The following is a 22,740-nucleotide window of genomic DNA, read 5'->3' on the forward strand; positions in this document are numbered from 1 at the left end:
TATCTCTTCACCTTCTTCTTACGATATATTCCTTGTTGTGAGTGTACACCACAACACGCGGTTCTCAGTGACCTTTTTATCAAAAAAAAAGAATAAATGAGAATGTATACTCTCCTACTTTCACTCTACTTAATTATATTCATCTAACTCAACTTAACCGCAGCCGAAGTAGTTTCCTTCATCACCCTTTCCCTCTAACCGCACCACACCTTTGCTGCTGCTAGATTTTCCTGTTGCTATTCTTGCTCCTCCTAACAACGGGCCACGTATGGAGAGAAAAACACAACATGTTGTCTAACCAGTATTTCATTACGGATTGAGAGGATTCAGGTTAATTCGCAACGAGTACAATTCATGGGTTGTGCTTTTCACGATAAAATAATAATTTAGCTATAGTCGTCATATTTTCATTTCTGTTGTAAACGGTAATTTTATCCGTTTAAAAAAATATCCACCATAAGGCAAAACAAATTGAAAAAACACAAAAACAAAATAATTAAGGTAATCGCCCCTACTAGGCTGTTCGAGAAATACCTGAAAATTCTATGAGATGACATTAGTATTCACTAATGTGAAACATTTTTCTCGAGCTTGATCCTTCGAATGACGCCTGTCAAAACTACTTCCATTTATGTTTACGCATTTACAGCACTGAGAAGCGACTAACCTTCTAATTTTTTTTTAATCTGGAAAAATCTGAGTTTCGAGCTTTGATCGAACACTACTATCTACGCAAGTAAACGGTATTCGAGACCAAGGACATGTAGGATAAGTATTGCACGGACTCTGTACCGTCGATTGGAACGATTCATATGTGGTTTACCGAGTTTCGTTGTGGACGTACGAGTACAGTTGATGCTGAAAGAGATCGCTACACCAGAAAACGTCCAAAAATCCATGATGAATTATCTTATAGTGAAATTGAGAGAGGTAGCTTATGCTGTAGGCATGTCATTGGAATTCGAGGGGGGCCATCCACATACCACGTGGACAATGTCCACGGTCCATAAAGTTTTTTTAGAATTTATATGGGCCGTTGTCCACGGAGGGAGAGGGGGGTTAAAATAAAATCGTTAAAAATCTGTCCACGTGGTATGTGGATGGCCCCTGGGCAGTATCGTGCATTCAGTTTTTGGCATGAAGAAACTCTGCGCACGATGGGTGGCGCGTTTGCTCACAGTGAACCAAAAACCGAATTCGTGTGATGACTTCCCAGCAAAATTCGGCATTATTTTCGCGTAAACTGACCGAGTTTTTGTGCCGATTTATAACCATGGATGAAACTTGGATCTATTACCACACTCCTGAGTCAACGTAACAGGCAAAACAGTAGGGTTTACCAGGCCAAAGTGCTCCGAAGCGTCCAAAAACGCAGCAATAGGCCGGAAAGGTTATGGCCTCCGTATTTTGGGATGTGTATGGCATAATATTCGTGGACTATCTTGAAAAAGTTAAAACCATAACCGGACCGATTGAAAATTGAAATCGCCGAAAAACGACCGCATTTGAAGAAGAAAAAACCGCTTTATCACCACGGCAACCCAAGCAGCACACATTGTTGCAATTAAGCAAATGCAACTCTCAATGCAGCATTCAAAGATTGTAATAATTCGCATCTGTTACTTTTATTCAACTTGTAAATAACCGAAAAAGCGCAGGCGGTGGAGCCTATATGCAACAAACAGTGTTATGTGAAACCATCATCTGCATCGATAGTCGCTGCAGTATAGGAAGAAAAGAGAGGAGAAACAAAATTTTGTTTGTTTACCTTTACTCTCATTACTCTTCGGTGATGGTGTCGCGAAAATTCATATAACTACATACATTATAAAAAAAACCTCAAATATATCGAATTTTTTTTCTACTTACGCTTCTGATAGGTAGTGATTCTACCTGCGATTCAAAATTTACCGTGAAAAAAATGTTTTTGCTTCGTAATTATTCACGCGCCTTTTATAAAGTGTTGTGGAAGAAATTTTATGATTCAAACTCGCCAAATTATAAACAATGTTTTGGGAAACGATAGTTCAGAAAACCTTGATCAATGGATATGCAGTGTTAATGGTGCGAAATATGAAATAGCAAAACCATATTTCCAACAATAATCATTTATCATTCATTTATATTAAAGATGGCTGTTTACTGTGTGGTAATTTTAGCAAATATATGCTTTAACAAGATGTTGCTATACATTTTCATCACTAGTTTGCTTTCGTAAGAAGAAAACATTTGTGAAACAATAATATGCAACATCATGTGACATTATCGTTATTTAAAAGCATTAAGAAATATGCAATTAGAAATAAATTGCAGAAAACTGTTGAGCAATTTCTAGTGTTCAGTTAAGAGAATGATACACGTAAATAACAAAATGTGGCTCAAGACTTTTAAACTTCTTTAGAGTAACCGGAAAAGTTTCTCGCACCGTTAAAAAGTTTTAAAACAACAAATATTGAGTAGTCTCATTTAAAAACATGTTGCAAGTGCTGCTTGGGAATGTGCCTGCTCATTCATGCTTAGTTGCACAAGCAAAATTACATGAAATCGGCTTCGAATTTGTTCCTCAGTCACCGTATTCACCAGGCCTGGCCTGGTCCCCAGCGACTTTAATTTGTTCCCTAACCTGAAAAGATGGCTCACCGGTAAGCGTTATTACTCAAATGCGGAACTAATAGCTGAAGCTGAGGCGTATTTTTGAGTCCTTCCGATCGAGTACTTTTCGGACGGCATCAAAAAGTTAGAAAATCGTTGACTCGCTGAAAACCGACTTTTGCCATAAAAACTCTCCGTGTTTCATCTTTCAGGTACTTATACTTTAATTCACTGGAAAGGTGGAAAATTTTTAATAACTCTTGTCAACACTGGTGTGACCCAAAAACTCAAACTGGAAAAAATAAGAGATTATGGCTTTTTAACCATTCTTATGAATGTTGGTGTCCCTAGCCATCAACATTTTTTCATAGACTAGGATAGGAGCACCAAATTTCACAGGAACGGTTAAAAAGCTATAATCTTCTCAAGGCAGCTATTTTGAGCTTAAGGGCAGCAGAAATAACTCTACCTGGCAGAGCACAAATAACCAGACAATTTTATCATATGTGAGACAGCTATTGTTGAAAGAGAAGATAAAAAATCAATAGCTTGGATCGACAGTGAGCATATAGTTAGTGATGCATGGATTTGTTTCACAGGGCACTGAAAGAAAATTGTAGAACTAGTAACCAGGTAAGGTATAATATTATTCGTACGTTAAAATTTGAAAATACGATGTAGTAAAAATCAGTATCAATGATTGGTAAGAAGGTAACAGCAAGATTTCTCTAGGGATGCTAATAGCAACAGTGTGAAAAAATTAAATGCAAAAAAGCCAACAAAACCAGCTCTAATTGAAAGAATTGGAGTCAGAAATTCAAATAAAAATTTATTCATCACTTACTAAATGACTCAATGGTGTACAAAAGAGGGTTTTCAATTTATCATTCATTTTTCAACATTCATCTCTTCATTACGGTGCAAATGATTGAAGAAATTTTCAAAAGTTCTGAAGTAAACTTTCAATATTTATTACAAGTTAGGACTGAGATGAAGATTAATTAATAATAGTTAAGACTCGCTGGTGGACGGGGATCGACAGTCCACGCTAACAGTAACAAATTTATTGGATTAGTAGAAACTTTTCTCTGATGCTTCCTGCTTTTATGACAAAATATTGGTCTTCTCGAAGAACTTTTCAAATTAATCACATAAAGTTAAGTCCACGGAACAGAGTTTACTTTTGCAAAAAGTTGACAAGAACTCGACAAGGTTGCACAGCATTGCCCACAAATACCATGCGACTCCATGGAATCGCATTAAAGCGGAAACACTTTATACACTACTCGACCTCGATTTCCTACTCTTGTCCAGCAATCAGTCAAAAACTTTGTTACAAAACTGCATCTAATAGTACATTCATCAATAATTATTTTTTGATAAACGAGCATGCAATTTCAATAAAACACATTATTAATCAATTCCGTACAATATTTAACGCCAGTGCAAATAAATATCCTCCCCCAGCAAAGAAGTGTCACGACACAAAAGATGAAAGAGAAACAAAACCTCACAGTGTTTCCCTTTCTTTCTCCTGCTTCTTTTCAGTACTTTCCCGTCACTGTTGCTGCATTGTGTGAAAACCGCCCAGTGTCGAGTGAGCCCGACTATAAGCAGAAAATGGAGCGAAGTGTGATGGTGGGTGGCGGACGAACCTCAGTGGAAAGTTTTTCTGCAGCAGCAATCGACAGTTCAAGTCCCACTTCGCCGTCTCCACATCCATGAATTGCGACGGAAAACAGGCAGGAACGACACCCGAGCGAAGTGACGTACGAAACGGAAGAAACGCGCGCGGAGGTGAAAATTAAAAGCCAGAATCAATTTTCCGGGAGACTAGCAGGGCAGAAGTTGGTGCGCAAGAAAAAGTACTTCGGTTCGGTTGAAGAGCAATGTAAATAAGCGTCGATGAAGCGAATCTACGGGACCGGCCTCGCTACAGCAGTTAATTACAATGCACACCCAATGAAATGACCTTCCAGCGGTAGGCAATCATCAAGTGACGAGTCCCGCGCACCCGCCGGTGTTTATTTTTTGATTTTCTATGGTTTTTGCATCACATCACCTCTAGCACCGTGTTAAACCCCGGACGAAACCAACCGAAAATGTTTGTCAAGTTCCAGTATTACTGCATCGTCTATTTTCTGCTGGTGCGGCACCTGAACGGCTCCACGATGGATCTGTACAAAAACTCCCGGCTCAGCCAGCGAATCGTACAGACTCGGTACGGGCGGCTGCAGGGATTGATCCTGCCGCTGGAGAGCCACAAATTCCTCAAACCCATCGAAGCGTTCCTGGGCGTCCCGTACGCCACGCCGCCAACCAAGATGAATAGGTGAGTGCAATCTATCGTGTTTCACTTCAACCATTTGGTGAAAGAAAATCAAACCAGCCGGAGGTAACCGATTTCTTTTTTTATTGTTCGCTTCCGCACAAAGAAACCGGAAAACTCGCTCAATTCGTTATGAATGGAATATCGGTTTCCCAAGTACCTGTCAAATTCAAACAGATTTCTTGGGAAAAAATGAGTTGAAAACAAACTATAATTGGATTTTTCTGTGCCGAGTAGCGCGCGTTCAATTATTTTCCAACTTCAAACGGTTCGATAAAGTTCTGCACAGGAAGTTTCTCATATTTTTCTTTGCACCAAAGTCGGCGATAAGCGCCGCACCCACATTATTTGATCAGTCAGCACCGTATAGGAGGTGTACATTGAGAAAAGTTCAAGTTCGCTCTTTACTTCTAGTCCGTTCAACTGAAAGTCGAACAAATCCCGACCAAAGTGCAAACACAACGGCGGAAAGAAACTTCGTTTCTCAGCCTGTGTTTTTTTTTCCCCCATCAAGCATTACTTCTCGTTCCGAGCTTTGTAAACTGAACTGAATAGCAAAAGGGCAACCTTAATCCACCCAGCAGTGTTCAGAAACTTAACTTGTTGTTTTCGTTTGAGGCGGAATATCAAGCGTATACTCTATTGAATTACAAACTACGTCCGTCTCCATTTAAAACATATATTTTAACCTGCTATCAGATCAGTTTATTTGCTCAGTTCTACAAACGCTAATTAAAACTTCACTATTTTTGAAGTGAAACTGCTGCGTATCTTCGGAGGAGAATGACAAAATGAGGCCGGCAGCAGCAACAATGGCACAGCAAAAAAGAGGAAAAAAGCATCACCAGCATCATCTGCATCGAAGTTTAATTAAAAAAGCTCTCTTCACATTTTCATGACACACTGTCTTTCACTGTGCACACAAACAGAGCAGCGCCGGCGAACGACGATGACGACCGATTCGATCCCCGGCAAGAAAGGCAGCTTGACTCGGTCGACGATTTTACGTTTTTCTTATTTTTTCTACGTTGGTATGATTTTTTTTTCCAGGAACCGGGCACGAGCATGTCATATTTTTATTTTCTCCTAATAAGCAGTAGGAAACCGTCAAAATTGTATTGAAGAAACGAAGAATCTTCGATTTCCGCGAAGTTCATAACGAGTGATTTTCAAGTTGATTTATTCAAGCAAAAATAACATTTGATGAATTCGTGAGTGATTTGATTTGAAAATGTTTGACGCCACTGATTTATACGTTAAGGTCAGAGGAGTATAATTCGTACTTTAAAAAATATAAATGAAGTAATGAAGAATTGTTTTTGCTTTACACGCTCCAGAAGAAAAAATACTGTCAGGATACTGCAATTTTCAAACGAAAATGTGCATGATTGCAATGAACAACTATTTTATATATTGAAAATGGATTTAAGATTTTTGACATTTTTGGTATGTTGACAGTTTTGTAATTTTTGACGCCTTTAATTTTTTTCACTTTTTTGTTATTTCTGATATTTTTGATATTTTGACATTTTTGACATTTTCGACATTTTTGACATTTTAGACATTTTTGACATTTTTGACATTTTTGACATTTTTGACATTTTTGACATTTTTGACATTTTTGACATTTTTGACATTTTTGACATATTTGACATTTTTGACATTTTTAACACTTTTGACATTGTTGACATTTTTGAAATTTGATATTTAAGCCGTTGGCTCAGGACTCGGATGAGCGACGTCTTTACTGGTTTAACGGCCACTTCCCAAAGGCCGTCGAAATTGGGTGCTAGCGGCGGGATAATATTCCAGACGATTCTACTCTGGGAAGTTTCAGTAGCGATTTTTGTCGTTGCAACAGATCGTAGAACTCTCGAAGATAATTGCTGGCGCGTTGCAAGATAAGGCCGTTGTCTGAATTGATCTTGGCAGGTAAGCCTCTACGGAATAAGAAGTGTCGCAAGACAGACGGAAGGCAGCGATAGTAAGGTACCCTACCACAAGGTTGCATATTCAGTTATGGGATGATTTTTCGTCGCGTACCGATAACTCGCTCCACAAGTGCAATTTTAAGAAACGATGTATGACAAACTAGTAGTCCGTAAGTAGTACTACTAGTTTGTCGAAAAGTGCAATGCTCTAACTCATATACCTGAACTGTGTGCGCCCATATTCAGTGCAATATTCATTGAATATTCTCGGTGAATATTAAAATATTATGATATATCCCACTGAATATGGGCTTTCACACTTTAGGCATGAGAGTTAGAGCACTGCTTCCTTTGACAAACTTGTAGCATTACTTTAGGACTGCAAGTTTGTCGTACATCATGTTTCAAAAATGTGTTTGTGGAGCGAATCATTGGCACACGACCAATTGAATGGAATTGACACCCCAAAATTAAATATGCAACCTTGCCCTACCAGTTCGTCTTTGTGCTAAAACACCCGAAAACGACAGTGTACCCTTTCTGAACTGCAACCTTTCGGTGAACGGGCTTTAAAACGTGTTCCACACCATTGACAGTGAAAGCTCGAGGAGTAGAGGAAAGCCAAATTATTATCTACAACTTTGCCAAAGACACTATTCTAATCAAACAATCCATTTTGGCTGTAAAAATATTTTTAATCACCGATAGAGTGCCATCTGGATAGTGGTGCGCACATCGATGCGATATATACGGACAACAGCTTTTGACACGATGAACCATGAAATATTGGCTGCCAAATTTCAACGTCTCGGTTTCTCGAGTAGACTTTGCCGAAATCTTACCGAAAAACCGAAGGCTTTATGTAAAGATAGGGTCGGCTGAATCGGCAACACTCAGTCTGCAGTGTGGTGTTCCTCAAGGAAGTATTTTAGGGACAATTTAATTCACTCTTTTTCCAACAATGTCTATTTGTCTTTACCAAACGGGTGTATGACGGGTGTAGATTATAAATATGTCTGACAACTAAACTGAATGGTGTCATATGAATCATTTTGTGATTAGTATAGAAATATTTTGATCAATTCGACCAGATGTTGGCAGCACCCTCTCAGAATTTAATGAAACTTTGTGCTATACTATCTAAGCAACTTTGCATTTTTGTTTTTTGAAAATTCATCTGTACTTTGGTACATTTGGTAAGGGCTGATGTTATTTTTATAAATCTATTTATCTTAATAATGACAAACGAAAAAAATAAGTTATCAAGTGTAATCGTTATATTTTAGAAACACGTTTTGTTTTCAAAACTGTTATTTTTAGTGTAGGATCTCAAATCTAATTTGTGAAATATTTTTAATTAGCAGTTTTGACGATTCCCTTGAAGTTATTTCTTGACAACTTTTCTCTATCTCATCCTATTATTCAAATATATCGATGTTAATGAACATAAAAGAAAGGTGAGGAGGAAAGTTCATGCCAAAAAGTGACGTAGCTACTTTGGTTTACTATTGAGTTGTTTACATTTGAAGCATTTACTAATACTAGAAAAATGCACTAAACTCCTCACCTCTCTTTCATGCTCATTGTATCGATGTACTGAAAAAATACTTCAACTGCCGAACTGGTGCGTAGAAATTCAGCTTGGATAAAAGAATAGATGAATCAATCCTCTGCGAAACGATACCGTCTACGAATGAAACTATTGCAAATATTATTCACGACGCTTTTCAATGATTGTATGTTTATGAGCATGCAACGTGCTTTATATGATTGAAGAGGAAATTATGTATGGTCTAATTACCACAATAGATCAAACAATGGTCGCAGTGGTTCAGTCTTCTACAAGGGAAAAAAATAACCTAATTCACGAAGGGCATGCAATAAAAATAGCTTTTGTATTAATTCTATTCCTTCTTCGTGTATGAATTTAAGGGTGACAATGAAAATCGACTTTTCTAATTTCGCTTAGAAGTGGTGCTCAAAAGTATCGTCTTCGCGCTTATTATAAAGCGCTTATTGAAAAATTATCAAAAATAAGGGTTCCCAACATTTTCGATGCAATCAAGTATCTAACTTTTTTATCTTTGTGGCTAGAAGAAAAAAATTTTCCACAATGTTATAGCTCTATTAATTATAAGTAACTTTATAAAAAAAGTTTTCCTCTTTCTTTGAAAACAACCGATTTATATTGAAAAATAAAACACATTTTGCGCTCTAACTTTTTATTTCAAGTTTCATTTCAAAACTGTCTATGAACGACGTTTAGAGCTTTTTGATAGAAACAATTTGCAATGCTGACATTATAAATATATCAATTTTACTCAAAGTTATTAATATTTTTCATCAATAAATAAGCGTTTTTCATTTGTATGTCATTCTTTTTGGGGCAACCATAAAAAATATCTTTTGGTCTCATTTTGAAGGGCATACTTGACTCTATAAATAGAGGAGTTTTTGAGAATATGTTATTTTTTAAATTTGAGTAAATTCAATTTAAAAACAAGACGAAAATTTCAATAATTTTATACAGTATGCGTATAAGATTTATTTTTTGGTATTTTTTCTTATAACTAGGAATAATTACGTTGAACTTGATTCAAAAAGATTGAAAATCGATCAACTGGTTCAAAAGTTATGATTTTTTTTTAAATAAAATACATCGAACACAGTCGAAACAATACGGGTTTGATTATTTTCAACATAGATCCATCCCTGCGATTTTGAGCACAATTGAAGCACACTGCGTGACCAACTTCGAAAGAAGTTTTCTTCTATAAAAAAACAAATTTCGATTTCATAAACTACTCGGCGCATTTTTTTACATGGCTACAAAATGAAAAGAAGAGGTCCAAGATGAGAGCCTTGGAGGACACCAGAAATGACTAGAATTGGATTTGAGTTTTGTTTGTTGAATTCAACTATTCGTTAGCGATTAGTTAAATATGATTCAAGCCACTTCAGGAGTAGCATTGGTATGTCTATGCGATCGAATGCCTTGCTAAAGTATGTATGGAGAGCTTCCTTCATACACCAAACACTAGAAATGAGCTTTTGATGAGCTATTGAACGCCCCTAGTAGCAATTTCGATTTTATAAAAGTTTTATAACCCTTAATACGACCCAAACAGCGCCATAAAACTATGATAAAAACAGTTTTGTTACTTGAGGCCTGCAAAACATTCTGCAAATGAAGTTGGTTTAACCAATATCCCTCGAGAATTGTGAATAAAATGCAAAAGAGTCGCGGTCGCGATGCTGTTCAGAAAATGTTGTATAGATTTCTTGGAAGAATTTTGCAAAAAAAAAATGCAAATCCTTTCCGAGCTATCCCCGATGCTTTCGTCAGGATGCACTACTGGTCGACAAAATGAACAAAAAGTGCACTTTGGGATTAGGAAATTCTCAAACCGGAAAATAATGAAAGATTATAGCTATTTAACTATTCCTATGCTTTTTGATGCTCCTACACGTAAAGTTTTTCCGTATTACTCAATTAGTAATAACGTGAAATTGCTCTTTAGGTAACAAATCTGTTACTTAAAAAGCAATAAAGCTTATCTTCAGTCACGTAAAAATACATACTGTCACATATTTAGCACGTGCTACGGGAGTACGACTATCTAATAATGGACGGTTCAACCACATGCAAAATTTTCTCTGTCGAAAAATACTCCATCTCCAGTCAAGAAACAACATCGTCGCATATGTTGTACATGTCAGGCCGTGAACATACTGGCACGGCCTGCGCTACAAGGGCGACTCGCCCTGCCGCAGGGTAATGAACAGCACTACTGAGGGCTGTACATTAACCCATAGAAAGGCGAACCGTCATCGCAACGCAAGCCGCGCCAGTATATCCTCGTTCTTACTAGTTCCTTCTATCTCCAGTTCATCCGGTGTGCATGAATTAGTTTGTTGTACGCATACGGAGTGGAGAAATAATATGACGAGGGTTGCCAAGCAGCTTTTTTTTCCCTCTAACAGTATACTTTTAAAGACTTTAAATGCGTGTTGAAATCTCATCACGATCTGTAAACTGCGTTAGATAAAAACACAAACATTTGCTTTCTTTTAAGCTATCTAAAACACACACACTGCTTCATGGAAACTCATTTGGACCTGTTTGAAGATACAAAACTCGTGCCCATCTAGAACAACATTCGCAACTCTGGCAACTCTGGTCACACGGTACAGGTCGGACTCGACTATCCGGAGATTCGATTATCCGGAAACTCGATTATCCGGAATTCGGTTATCCGGAATTTTAGACTCAATTATCCGAAATTTTAGTTTTTTGGTGTCCGTGTTCAATTTTTATTTCGAAATTTTGCGTTTGCCATCCATTCGAGCATATCTGTTACCATTTAAGTCACTTCCGGCATGTTTGGGACATGTTCGAATTAAGTGAAAATAATCAATATCCAATTTATTTTTTTGCTTCTCAAGATTTTACCGCTTTTCGCCTCAGAAATAATTTTTGGTTACGCCACTGTATCATACAAGTGAAATAAAGAAAAGAAATATTTATTTTATGTTCGTTAATCGCAAAATTTCAGTATTTTTTGTGTGATTCGATTATCCGGAAAACTCGTCTAACCGGAATGAATATTTTTTTGATGTTCCGGATAATCGAGTCCGACCTGTATTACAAATTTCCATTTCAAGTTAACACTGGGGAACGAAATAGTGGTATATCTAATTAGACAGGTTGACGGGTGAGATTCTGATTATGTGTGAATAAAGGGGACAGAAATGAACCTGATCGTTGCATCAATACAATTGCAGCGAGTTAAGTCTTGCTAACACATCCTGCAGAAACACATACAAGCGTGTGGCTGTCATAATTTTTATTACTTTTGGTTATTACTTTTCGTGTATAATGCGCGGTCAGAAGACACAATAAGTAATAAAATGTTGCTCAAAAGTAACAAAATCTTCCCAGTTTGTATTGGGTGTAGTTATGGCCTATGGAATCTAAATGGTGTATTGCCATAACTGGTACCATTGCGCTTATGCGATACAAACATAACTGGTGCACTTGCCGTAACTGGCTCACCTACCCTATCTTTCTAGGTCTTATTTGAAAAAAGTATAATATTTCTCTATCTCTCGCCATTATTAAGATGATATCGGTTTATAAAAAATTGAGCCCTTTTCAAAAGTTAGTCCACACAATTTTTTGAAAAAAGTATGCAAAATTGCTGGGTTTAGTAAGGCCTGCACACTCTCTAAGTATCATTGTATTCAGAAATGGTGCTAAAAACATCTAGTCGAGTTGGTGCGAAATGCGTCATATGTAGAATATTCAACTTTGTGCAATTTTTACTTTCATGACATTTCTGTTAATCTTTGTATGATAGTTTGATAGTTTTTGACTTTGAATTGTCCTACACTCACAATTACTCACCTTCAATTTATCTTTAAAAGAACCCCAGCTGTTAGCGCAATTGGCTGATATTTTGCGTTGGTCACAGCACAACACACCCATACACCGGGACGGCCCTATTCGGTCCATGAATTAATAATACAAGAAACAAAGTTTTCCCAAACAAAAGATTTATCTTTCCTTCGGGGGTAACTGTGAGAGGCCAAATTTCTTTGCTCTCCACGGCACTGTACCGACGAACGCGTAAATAACTTAGCACAAATGGGTATTGTGTGTATGTGCCCATTGCAGCGTCGCTGTGAAACAATCGAAATCAGTCGGTTTGTGGAAAATTGGCATATGTGTTCTCTAGTGAATGGGAGAAAATGTTTACGACCAAAATCTTCTTGTTCGTAGGAATAGTTTTAAACAATTGATTTTTGTTTACGATTTCCTGTTATTAAATCATCCGAGTCAATCTAGAGCAAGTATATTAAATTGTTTGGTATACGATTTGACTGCTAGCATTGAGAAAAAGTGAAAAAACCCAACCGTACCATCTACGAAAAAAACGCCAACCGAACAAAAGATTCACGATTTGAATTGCACAGCCCCTGACTAACGGTTCCATCTTCGAGGAGAATCCGATTAGTCTCTAAGGCATCGAAAACTTTAGCTTTATAATACACGGTTCTCGCGATCGTGGCTTTTCTAGCTAAGGAATTTATGCGTCTAACGTTAAAGCTTCTGCCGGTGGCACGTGAAGTGTTTGGTAAATTTTCTTTTCGCTCTTATGGCCTGGCCATATCGAGCGAAGCAAGATATACGTGGAAAGTATGCGGCAAACGCGAACGGTTTTCGAAAACAAACCGTTACCGAAGAACACCACGATGGCTGAAGGTGGTTTGTCACGTGAGACGTCTTGCGGAAGACCCGGTCTCAAATCGTACCAGAGTGGATGTGAACGCGAGCGTTAGGTGGAGTTTTTCGTCTGTTCCGTTGCGAATGTTTACTCCCCGCAAGAGCTTTGATGTTGGAAGATGTTTTCACATTTTCGTGGCCTTCATAGCGCTATCGTATATCGTATCATATCACTAGAGACAACTCAAGAATCATTCCTTTAACAGAATGTAGTCACTGAGAAATATTTCTATTTTTTAAAAGAAATGAAATTATAACTTTCGTTTCTGTGCATAAAAGTATCTATATGATAAAGCATTCCAATAATCCTAGCCCACGAATCAATACCGAACCTAATCACAAACACTGAAAAGCGTACAATCGATAAGCAAATCAGAACTTGCTAATGACTGTCGCTCGAACACATAAATTCGAACAAATAACGCTCATAAATCCGACATGCGTCAGCTTGACATTTCGTGTGCCATGGCAAACACAATTGTACCGCTAACCTTGCCAATAATGGTTAGCCCGAGGCTGGCTGCTGTACGGTTCAAGTAGACGGAACTTTCGCTAACCGTATGATAATTTTTCATAATAGAGTAGTTAGAGCTACCAGGCCCCCTTACAATTGCGAATCCCATTAACATCGGTGATGTTGATCGTCATTAAAGCGTCGTCAGCGCAGCGCTTCGAACTACAATTTCCCCAACCTCCGACCTCCCTCCCCGGAAGTGAGTTGAAATCATCCAATCCCGTTCCAGGTGGTGTAGCCTTCATTGGCATTGAATATGCCGTCGGGCATGGGGCGCTACGCGGGTAGCCATTAATGGGTTCCGTTGCATCGCATCCGGGAATTGATTCGTCACATTTGAATGACAAATTGATTTATCGTCTAGCGAAACCCTAGACGCCAACGCGTGCCTTTTCGGAACCAATTCCAATTACGATTTTTGCCTAAACGCAAATAATTCGATGGTATTTGTGGTGTACTGAAAATGGAATTCTAGGAAAGAGAATTATTTGGTTTTTTTTCTATTTGTTCATTCGACTTCAATACGAACCCAACTAGGGCAACATGTAGCGTGTTTGCTGGGGCTTTTAAAAATCTATAAATAGCTAGGGAAATACTATCACGTTCACGAGTTTACTTCTCATCCGTTTCTTCTCACCAGATGACCGATTGACCGATTTCGGGCTCGGATTGGAATGAAACTTTGCACATGTATTGCGCTAAGAAATCTGAATAATTTACGTGGATGGAGAATTTTTTTAGACACAAGAGTTGCTTTCTGTAGAACTTAGTTTCAGAATTCATTTTACCGCTAAAATACCAAAAGTACAAAAAATTACGATTATTATTCTAGACGCCAATTTCTTTCCGCGAAGATAAACAAATCATAGCGATTGATGAAAGCCGTAATTCAGAAATTGTTTTCAAAACTGAAGACAACACGACTCCGATATCATCAAAGGTTATTGATAGACGGATCAAAAAAGCTACTATATGAGTAATAAATCAGGACGGAATGTGATCCTATTTGATATGCACAAACTCACTCAGCCACTACCACAACTGGTACCCTGCCATCCGTTGCCACTACTGCTGCTTCTTACTGCTCCCTAGCTAGAACCGTCCTAGTGGCCATACACAAGTAAAACAATTGGTTTGAGCAGAATTAAGTAGTGCATTTCCGGTTAACTAAGTTGATAATCCTGTCAACCGTGTTAGGGAAAGTAATCATTATGCGACCAATCATTTTCAGTAGTACAGTTTGCATAATTGGGTCCTAAAGCTATACCGGTTTTTATATATCATTTGAAAAAGCCGCGTTTTCTGAGCGAAACGTGATTTTTTAAAAATGTTTATCGTTTTTATTCGATTTTTAAATGATGAATAAAAGAACTGCTCGAAAGGTCTTAGATGACGTTTCGCCCATGTACGGTATATGAGAGAACTGTCATTTAAGGCATTTCGAGCAGATTTTTATCCTTCATTTAAAAATCAAAGGAAAATGATAAACATTTTTTCAAAACCACGTTTTGCTAAGAAAATTGCACTCTTCCAGCAGATATATAAAAATCAGAAATCCGTTTAAAATTTTAGGTTTCCATTAAGGTGGAAGTGTGTTAATGCCACAAATGGCCGACTTCGAGCCACCACATGGTCGACTTCGAATTTTCAGCGGCGTACCACTCGATAATAGTTAATGCGTAACATGCGAAAGCATATCCTCATGTTAGCTATGGTGATGAAAACATAAGACAGTGTTATCATAAGTAACGCATTAACTATTGCCGAGTCTTGTGCCAATAAAAAATCATAGACAACCACGTGGTGGCTTCCATGTGGCCTCTACACACTACAACCTTAAGGCTGGACAATTCTCAAGGTTTAATTATGCGTTTTCCTGTCGTATGGAAGCAGATAACAGAAGCTGCCACTTACAAAAACAGAATATTTAATTACGTTTTTTATATGTGTTGCATATTTCGGGAATACACAGTTCGTGTTCGTGCTAGGACAAAATTCATTCTTCCACAGTGCAAACACAGTGGAAAGCCGTTTTCACACAAAAAATTTGACAACTCACTGATTTTGATTGCCAGTATTACAAAACGTTTGTGTGTTATCAAAATACGGCAGCCTTTCATTGGAGAAAGTGCCGGTTGATGTACTTACTGTTGATGCTGTCGCTACCGCACAAAGGAAGTTTTTTAATAAAGGAAATGCCACTGCACAGTGGTCCAGGAATGCAATTTAGCGGAACGAAATTAATAACTCCGGATCGTGTTGGTTTTTTGACATAGTGTTTTCGGTAATGTTCATGAAAATAACTATAAAATATTTTTGTATGAAAATATTTGTACTAAACGTGTACTAAACTAGAACTAATTTTTTTTTCATTTTTTTCATTTTAGGGTTCTTTTAACAAGTTGTTTAATAAACAATAATATGAGACTCTTCCAAAGTCGCAAGTATTCAAAAAGCCACAGTGTATGAAATATTGATTTTTTTGGACAAAATTAACAACAAACTTTTATTTTCATTATTTTTTTTCCAATTGTATTTGTTAAATAAATTGTTTAACTCCCTTGTTTTCTTATCTAGATTAGATCGTAAGCCATGAGTTCTAGATAGATTATACTATCTTGAGATACTTTTTTTTTATTCTAATTAAATGTAATAAGATAAAGGCCCAATCACAGAGAGTATAACGGGGCCAAAATAATTATTGGAGTAGGGAAAAGCCTGCTTGAGTAAAATTAATAAATATTTCTCCTCAAACAGGCATAAAAACCCTCTCATCTTTTCATATACAACAATACAATTATAAATAAGTTACAAATCATAAAACACAATCTTGATAAGTATGGTTCCTGCAGCTTCAAGAGCCAAATATATTTTCGGGAACGTCTTATTCCTGGTTAAGCGCGTAAATAGAATTTGAAATGAAAACAAAAGTGTACTAAATAGGAACATCAATTGATTTAAGGAAGGAATATAGAAGACGCATATATGGGAAATCTAAAATTGCTAAGACATCACGAACAGGGACATTTGGTTGTTTATTCCGAGCTTTAAGAGAATTTTCTAAATTGGATCTAGCTTCACGATATAACGGACATGACCAAACAACATGTTCAATATCGTGGTAACCCTCGCCACAGGTGCAAAGGTGATCCTCTGTGAGTCCTATACGACGAAGGTGAGCATTAAACCAGTAATGATTGGACATAAGCTGAGACATCATACAAATGAAATCACGACTTACGTCCAATTTGTGGAACCAAGGTTTTAAAGAAACTTTAGGAATAATTGAATGACACCATCTTCCTAGATCTCCATTGTCCCAAGAGTTTTGCCAGTTCATGAGCGACTCTCGACGTATAGAACTAAAAAATTCATTGAATTCAATAGGTCTTTCATAAATGTCACCATGTACCGTACCGATCTTAGCTAATGAATTGCCCTCAAATAAAGAATGAGAAGGGATCCATACTAATGTAACCTGTGATGCGATTTCGGATAAAGTACTCAAATGGTCGCGTATTTTATTCAAAAAATACGAAGAACTCTTTATACTTTTTATCGATCGGAGAGCTTCAATAGCTCTGAGGCTGTCCGTAAAGATGAAGTAATTGTCTTTAGGCAAATTTTCAACAAAACTTAATGTGTACTGAATAGCAGCCAGCTCTGCGACATAAACAGAAGCAGGGCTTTCGAGTTTGTAAGCGACGGATAAATTATTGTTATAAACACCGAAACCAGTAGATCCGTTGAGAAAAGAACCATCGGTATAAAATGAATTATTACAGTTTATATTTTGATATTTTTCACGAAATAGATTTTGAATCTGTTGTATACGTAGTTGATCAGGCATACTACGAATTTCATTTAACATTGATGTATCAAAAAATAGGGTAGAATCAAAGGTATCTAATGAGTAAATATTATTTGAAGGAAATGAAGAAGGGTTGATATTTTGAGACATGTAATTGAAATAAACAGTCATAAAACGAGTTTGAGATTGAAGTTCAACAAGTCTTTCAAAGTTATTTATTATCATAGGATTCAAAATTTCACTTTTCACAAGAATGCGAGAAGTGATAATCCAAAAACGATCTTTTAAGGGGAGAACGCCCGCTAACACTTCTAAACTCATCGTATGAGTTGAATGCATACAACCTAAAGCAATGCGTAAACAGCGATACTGTATTCGTTCAAGTTTTATGATATGAGTTTTTGCGGCAGAACGGAAACAAAAACATCCGTATTCGAGCACTGATAGAATTGTAGTTTGATAAAGTTTAATAAGGTCCCAAGGATGTGCTCCCCACCATGATCCAGTTACTGTGCGCAAAAAATTAACTCTTTGTTGACATTTCTGTATTAAATATCGAATATGACTTTTCCAAGTGCATTTTGAGTCGAACCATACGCCAAGATATTTATGAACTAAAACTTGAGTAATGGGTTCACCCACTAACATAAGTTGGAGCTGAGCTGGCTCATGTTTTCTAGAAAAAACTACATATTCAGTTTTTTCAACTGAAAAGTCTATACCTAGTTGTATTGCCCAATTGGATAAGTTGTTCGAGGTATCTTGTAAAGATCTTTGTAAATCGGATGCCCTAGGACCTGTGGCAGAAATCACACCATCATCTGCAAATTGTCTGATAGTGCAATTTACCAAACAGTCATCAATATCACTCACATAAAAATTGTAGAGCAGTGGACTTAAACATGAGCCTTGTGGAAGACCCATGTAGCTAAGTCTAAACGCTGACAAACTACCATGAGAGAAATGCATATGTTTTTCTGATAGTAGATTGTATAAAAAATTATTAAATTTAGGAGGAAGTCCTTTTTGATGAAGTTTATCAGAAAGAACATCTATAGAAACAGAATCAAAGGCTCCCTTAATGTCTAAGAATACAGAAGCCATTTGTTCTTTTTGAGCAAATGCAATCTGGATTTCTGTTGAAAGTAATGCGAGACAATCATTTGTTCCTTTAGTTCTACGGAAGCCAAACTGGGTATGTGATAATAAATTATTACTTTCAACCCAATGGTCTAAACGATATAAAATCATTTTTTCAAACAATTTACGAATACAAGAAAGCATCGCAATTGGACGATATGAGTTATGATTAGAAGCAGGTTTTCCAGGTTTTTGGATAGCAATCACCTTTACTTGTCTCCAATCATGTGGACTGATGTTTAGTTCAAAAAAATTATTGTATAAATCTAACAACATTTTTTTAGCAATGTCAGGTAAATTTTTCAGTAAATAAAATTTTATTTTATCCAGACCAGGGGCATTATTATTGGAATAGAGAAGAGCGACAGACAGTTCAGTAATAGAAAATGGTAGTTCCATCACCGATTGTTCAGAAAAATTGTCACGATTAATTTTTTGAGCAGGAACAGTGTCTGGACATACTTTTTTGCAAAATTTAATATCCATTGATTTGAATATTCTTCATTTTCATTAGCCACTACTCGATTTCTCATGCTTCTAGCAGTGTTCCAAAGAGTATTAATAGATGTTTCTCTGGAAAGCTCATTAACGAATCGTCGCCAATAACCACGTTTTTTAGCTTTGATCAAGTTTTTAAACATGGATTCTAACTTCATGTATCGTACAAAGTCTTCGATTTTTCCTTTTTTCCGGAAAATCTTATACGCGTTTGATTTTTTAACATAAATTTTTGAGCACACTTTGTCCCACCAAGGAGTAGGAGGTCGTCTTTTAGTTGAAACGCCAAGATATTTTTTCCTTTGGGCTAGTATTGCAGAATTTAAAATTAAACCCGCAAATGAATCATATTTTTTAAGAGGTGGAAGGTGTTGCAATGCCTCTAAAGCTTCTGTAATTTTTAATTTATAAATTTCCCAATCAATATTTAATGTAAGGTCATACGGAATGTCAATTGGACGAGTACTATTTGACCTATTATTAATTGAAATTAAAATTGGTAAATGATCACTACCATGGGGATCATAGACAACCTTCCAGCTACAATCTAACCGTAATGACGTTAAACATAATGATAAATCCAATGCGCTTGGACGAGCCGGTGGTTTCGGAACACGTGTCATATCTCCATTGTTCAAAACAGTCATATTAAAATTGTCACAAAGATTATAAATCAAAGTGGAGCGGTTATCGTTGTAAGATGAACCCCAAGCTACACCATGAGAGTTAAAATCTCCCAATATTAAACGGGGTGAGGGTAGAAGTTCGACAATATCAGAAAGCATTTGTTGTCTAATTAGTGCTTTAGGAGGGATATATACAGAAGCAATGCAGAGATCTTTGTCTTGTATGTTAATTTGACAAGCTACACATTCGATGCCTTGAATTGAAGGTAAATTAATTTTATAAAAAGAATAACACTTTTTAATCCCTAAAAGTACACCTCCATAGGGAATATCTCGATCTAATCGTACGATATTGTAATTATTGAAATTGAGATTGATATCTGAAGTGAGCCATGTTTCACAAATAGAAAACACATCACATTTCAAATTATTAATCATAGCTTTGAATGAATCAAGTTTAGGTATGATACTTCTGCAATTCCATTGTAAAAAATGTATAAAATCATTAGTCTCAGACGATAAGTTAGTCATCGAAGGATATTAAAGTAGAAATGAGGGGCCATTGAGAGGTAAGCTGCTTTAAAAATGTTTTGAAAACAGGGAGTAATGAATGAATAAATTTGCTGAAAGGGTCCGGTATGTTTAATGATTCAAGAATCCAGTTTATTACATGAGAAAATTTCAGAATTCCCGATTTTGTTTGTTTATTTGAAGGTGTGAATGAGCTATCATAGTTTTTGGGTGATAGTGGTGGAAACTCTTGTGTTGACTTTAAATTTAAAATTCTAGAGGAAGTTTGATTTGATTTTTCAGTATCGTGATTAGATTTGGGAACATTACCATTTCTATTAAGTGATATTTTAGGGCCCTTGTTGGGAAGTTTTGGGGAAGAAAGATTTTTCCTTTTTCTAGACCAACCAGGGTTTGAAAAAGAAGGACCAGCAAGAGGAACATCGCAGTCCGTCTCATCAGAGGACAATAAATCATAAATATTAGAAGAAATAAGAGAATTTGTTTCCGATTGCTTAAGGAGATCAGAATAACTGCGTTTAGCGCGGTCTTTAAGAGATCGTTTCATTTTAATTTTATGTTGAATGAATAAGGAACAATTCGAGAGTTCATGTTTAGTTTCACCACAGTAATAACAATTATTATTTTCTTGATTGCAAGAGTCATCAAGATGGTTACCCCCACATTTACCGCATCGACTTTTATTGCAACAGTAGGCAGAAGTATGGCCTAACTGTTTGCAATTGGTGCAGTTCATGACTCGTGGAATATACAGGCGAACGGGTACAAGTACATTGTGAATCGAGATGTGAGATGGTAAAGCAGATCCAGCGAATGTGACACGAAATGAATCTGAGGGGGAATATATTTTCTTCCCTTCTACAAAGGACACGGATCTCAATTGTTGACAATCGAGTATTTTAACCGTTGGAATGGAAGTGTTTTTGAAATATCCAACACCGTCTTTTAAAAGAAATTCACTGGATAAGCTGGAATCGGTAACAACACCGTCAATTTCTACATCTCGAGCGGGAACATAAACATGATATTCCCGGGTGAAAAACTCCGAAGTAGCAATTTTATTAGCTTGAGTAAGGTCTTTAACCACAACTCTCAATTTGTTAGGTCTGACCTTAGAAATTTCAATGATAGACTTGAAATGAGACTCTAAATCTTTAGATATCTGAATGATGTTTAAGGGCTTTGATTTGGGCCCAATTTTTGGTCGGAAATAAACTACAAATGAACCAGTCGATCCGTCTGGATACAGTTTAACGCGTGAGGGAATTGAGGAAACAGTGGAAAAAGGGTCAGGAGGTTTAGGTGTAATAGAAACAGGATCGGCCAAATTTTTTTCATCCACTTCCATTGTGTGTAAAAGAGCACACTATGGTAGGGCAACAAAAAATGCAAAGGGATACAAATATAATAAATTAAGTTCTATACTTAGTTGTTATAATAAAAAAAATCTTGATCTTCAAATTTCTTGGTGTACTTGAATTGTCGTTGATCTTTCGAAACCTTCGAACCCCTTGAAAACTCTGATTCCTGTATCCTGTAGAGCAGCAAATCTTAGCTCTGGATCTCTTGGAATCTTCAAATCTCTTGAATACTGATGGCGGTATCCTGTGGAGTTGCAAATCCTGGTATTTCCAATATTGAATCAATACTTCAGATCTGCAATTATAAAGAAAATTAATGACGGTAGCAGCTGTAAATAAATGCGACACTTCCCAAGCGAAGGTTGCTGAGCAATGATCTTGAGATATTGTAATTATATTGATAATCAGTGTGTTTCCGGTTGTATGGTATAAAAGAGAGAGTGGTGAGAGGCTCAGCCTCTTTTCCTGATTGGACGTTACTAAATAAAGTTATTATATGAAATAAGAAAATAAGTTGTTTGAATACGAGTAAGAAGAAATTAACATTGGCGACGAGAAAAAAAGCAGCAAAAGCTGCAGGAAGCGCGTTACATCGTATCGAAGTTTCAATAAAGCACGTCGTTGTGAGTATAGCTGGAATCAACGGTCGCTTAATAGATTAGGATGACGACCAAAAAAGAAGATGGAGAAAGTTCTTCACAAGCCGTAAAGCTGATCGGGACACTGGAGAACTTTATACCAAGTGCGGACTTCGACGATTATTTGGAAAGAGCGGAGAACTTCTTTAAGTTGAACGATATAAAGGATAATACGTTCAAACGGAAGCTAATCGTGCACTACATCGGGTTGCCAGCGATGAAGAAACTACAGCAGCTCCTATATCCCAAAACGCACAAGGAGGTCACATACGAAGAGGTGATTGAAAAGTTGAAGTCATACTTCAGTCCCAAAAAGAACCGCATAGCCCGATCAGTGGAGTTTTTCAAGCGAACCCAGAATGAGTTTGAAAAGGTAGCAGATTTTGCGGTTGTGCTACAGGCACTCTCAGAACATTGTGAGTTCGGTGAGTTTCTCGATAAAGCGCTGAGAGACAAGTTCATAGCAGGCTTTCCGAACGCCAA

General features: G+C 37.0%; 1 protein-coding gene across 1 annotated transcript in view; it reads left to right on the plus strand.

The window, feature by feature from the left end:
* LOC129726827 (neuroligin-4, Y-linked) overlaps positions 1-22,740 on the plus strand; it is a 487,905-nt gene that overhangs the window by 185,690 nt on the left and 279,475 nt on the right. Inside the window, exon 4 of the mRNA XM_055683960.1 lies at positions 4,141-4,924. Coding sequence (XP_055539935.1) covers positions 4,695-4,924 — 230 coding nt within the window. The 5' untranslated portion in view covers positions 4,141-4,694. The remainder of the gene's footprint in view (positions 1-4,140; positions 4,925-22,740) is intronic.

Source organism: Wyeomyia smithii, chromosome 3 (genome assembly GCF_029784165.1).
Source record: "Wyeomyia smithii strain HCP4-BCI-WySm-NY-G18 chromosome 3, ASM2978416v1, whole genome shotgun sequence".
In the NCBI taxonomy this organism is placed as follows: domain Eukaryota; kingdom Metazoa; phylum Arthropoda; class Insecta; order Diptera; family Culicidae; genus Wyeomyia; species Wyeomyia smithii.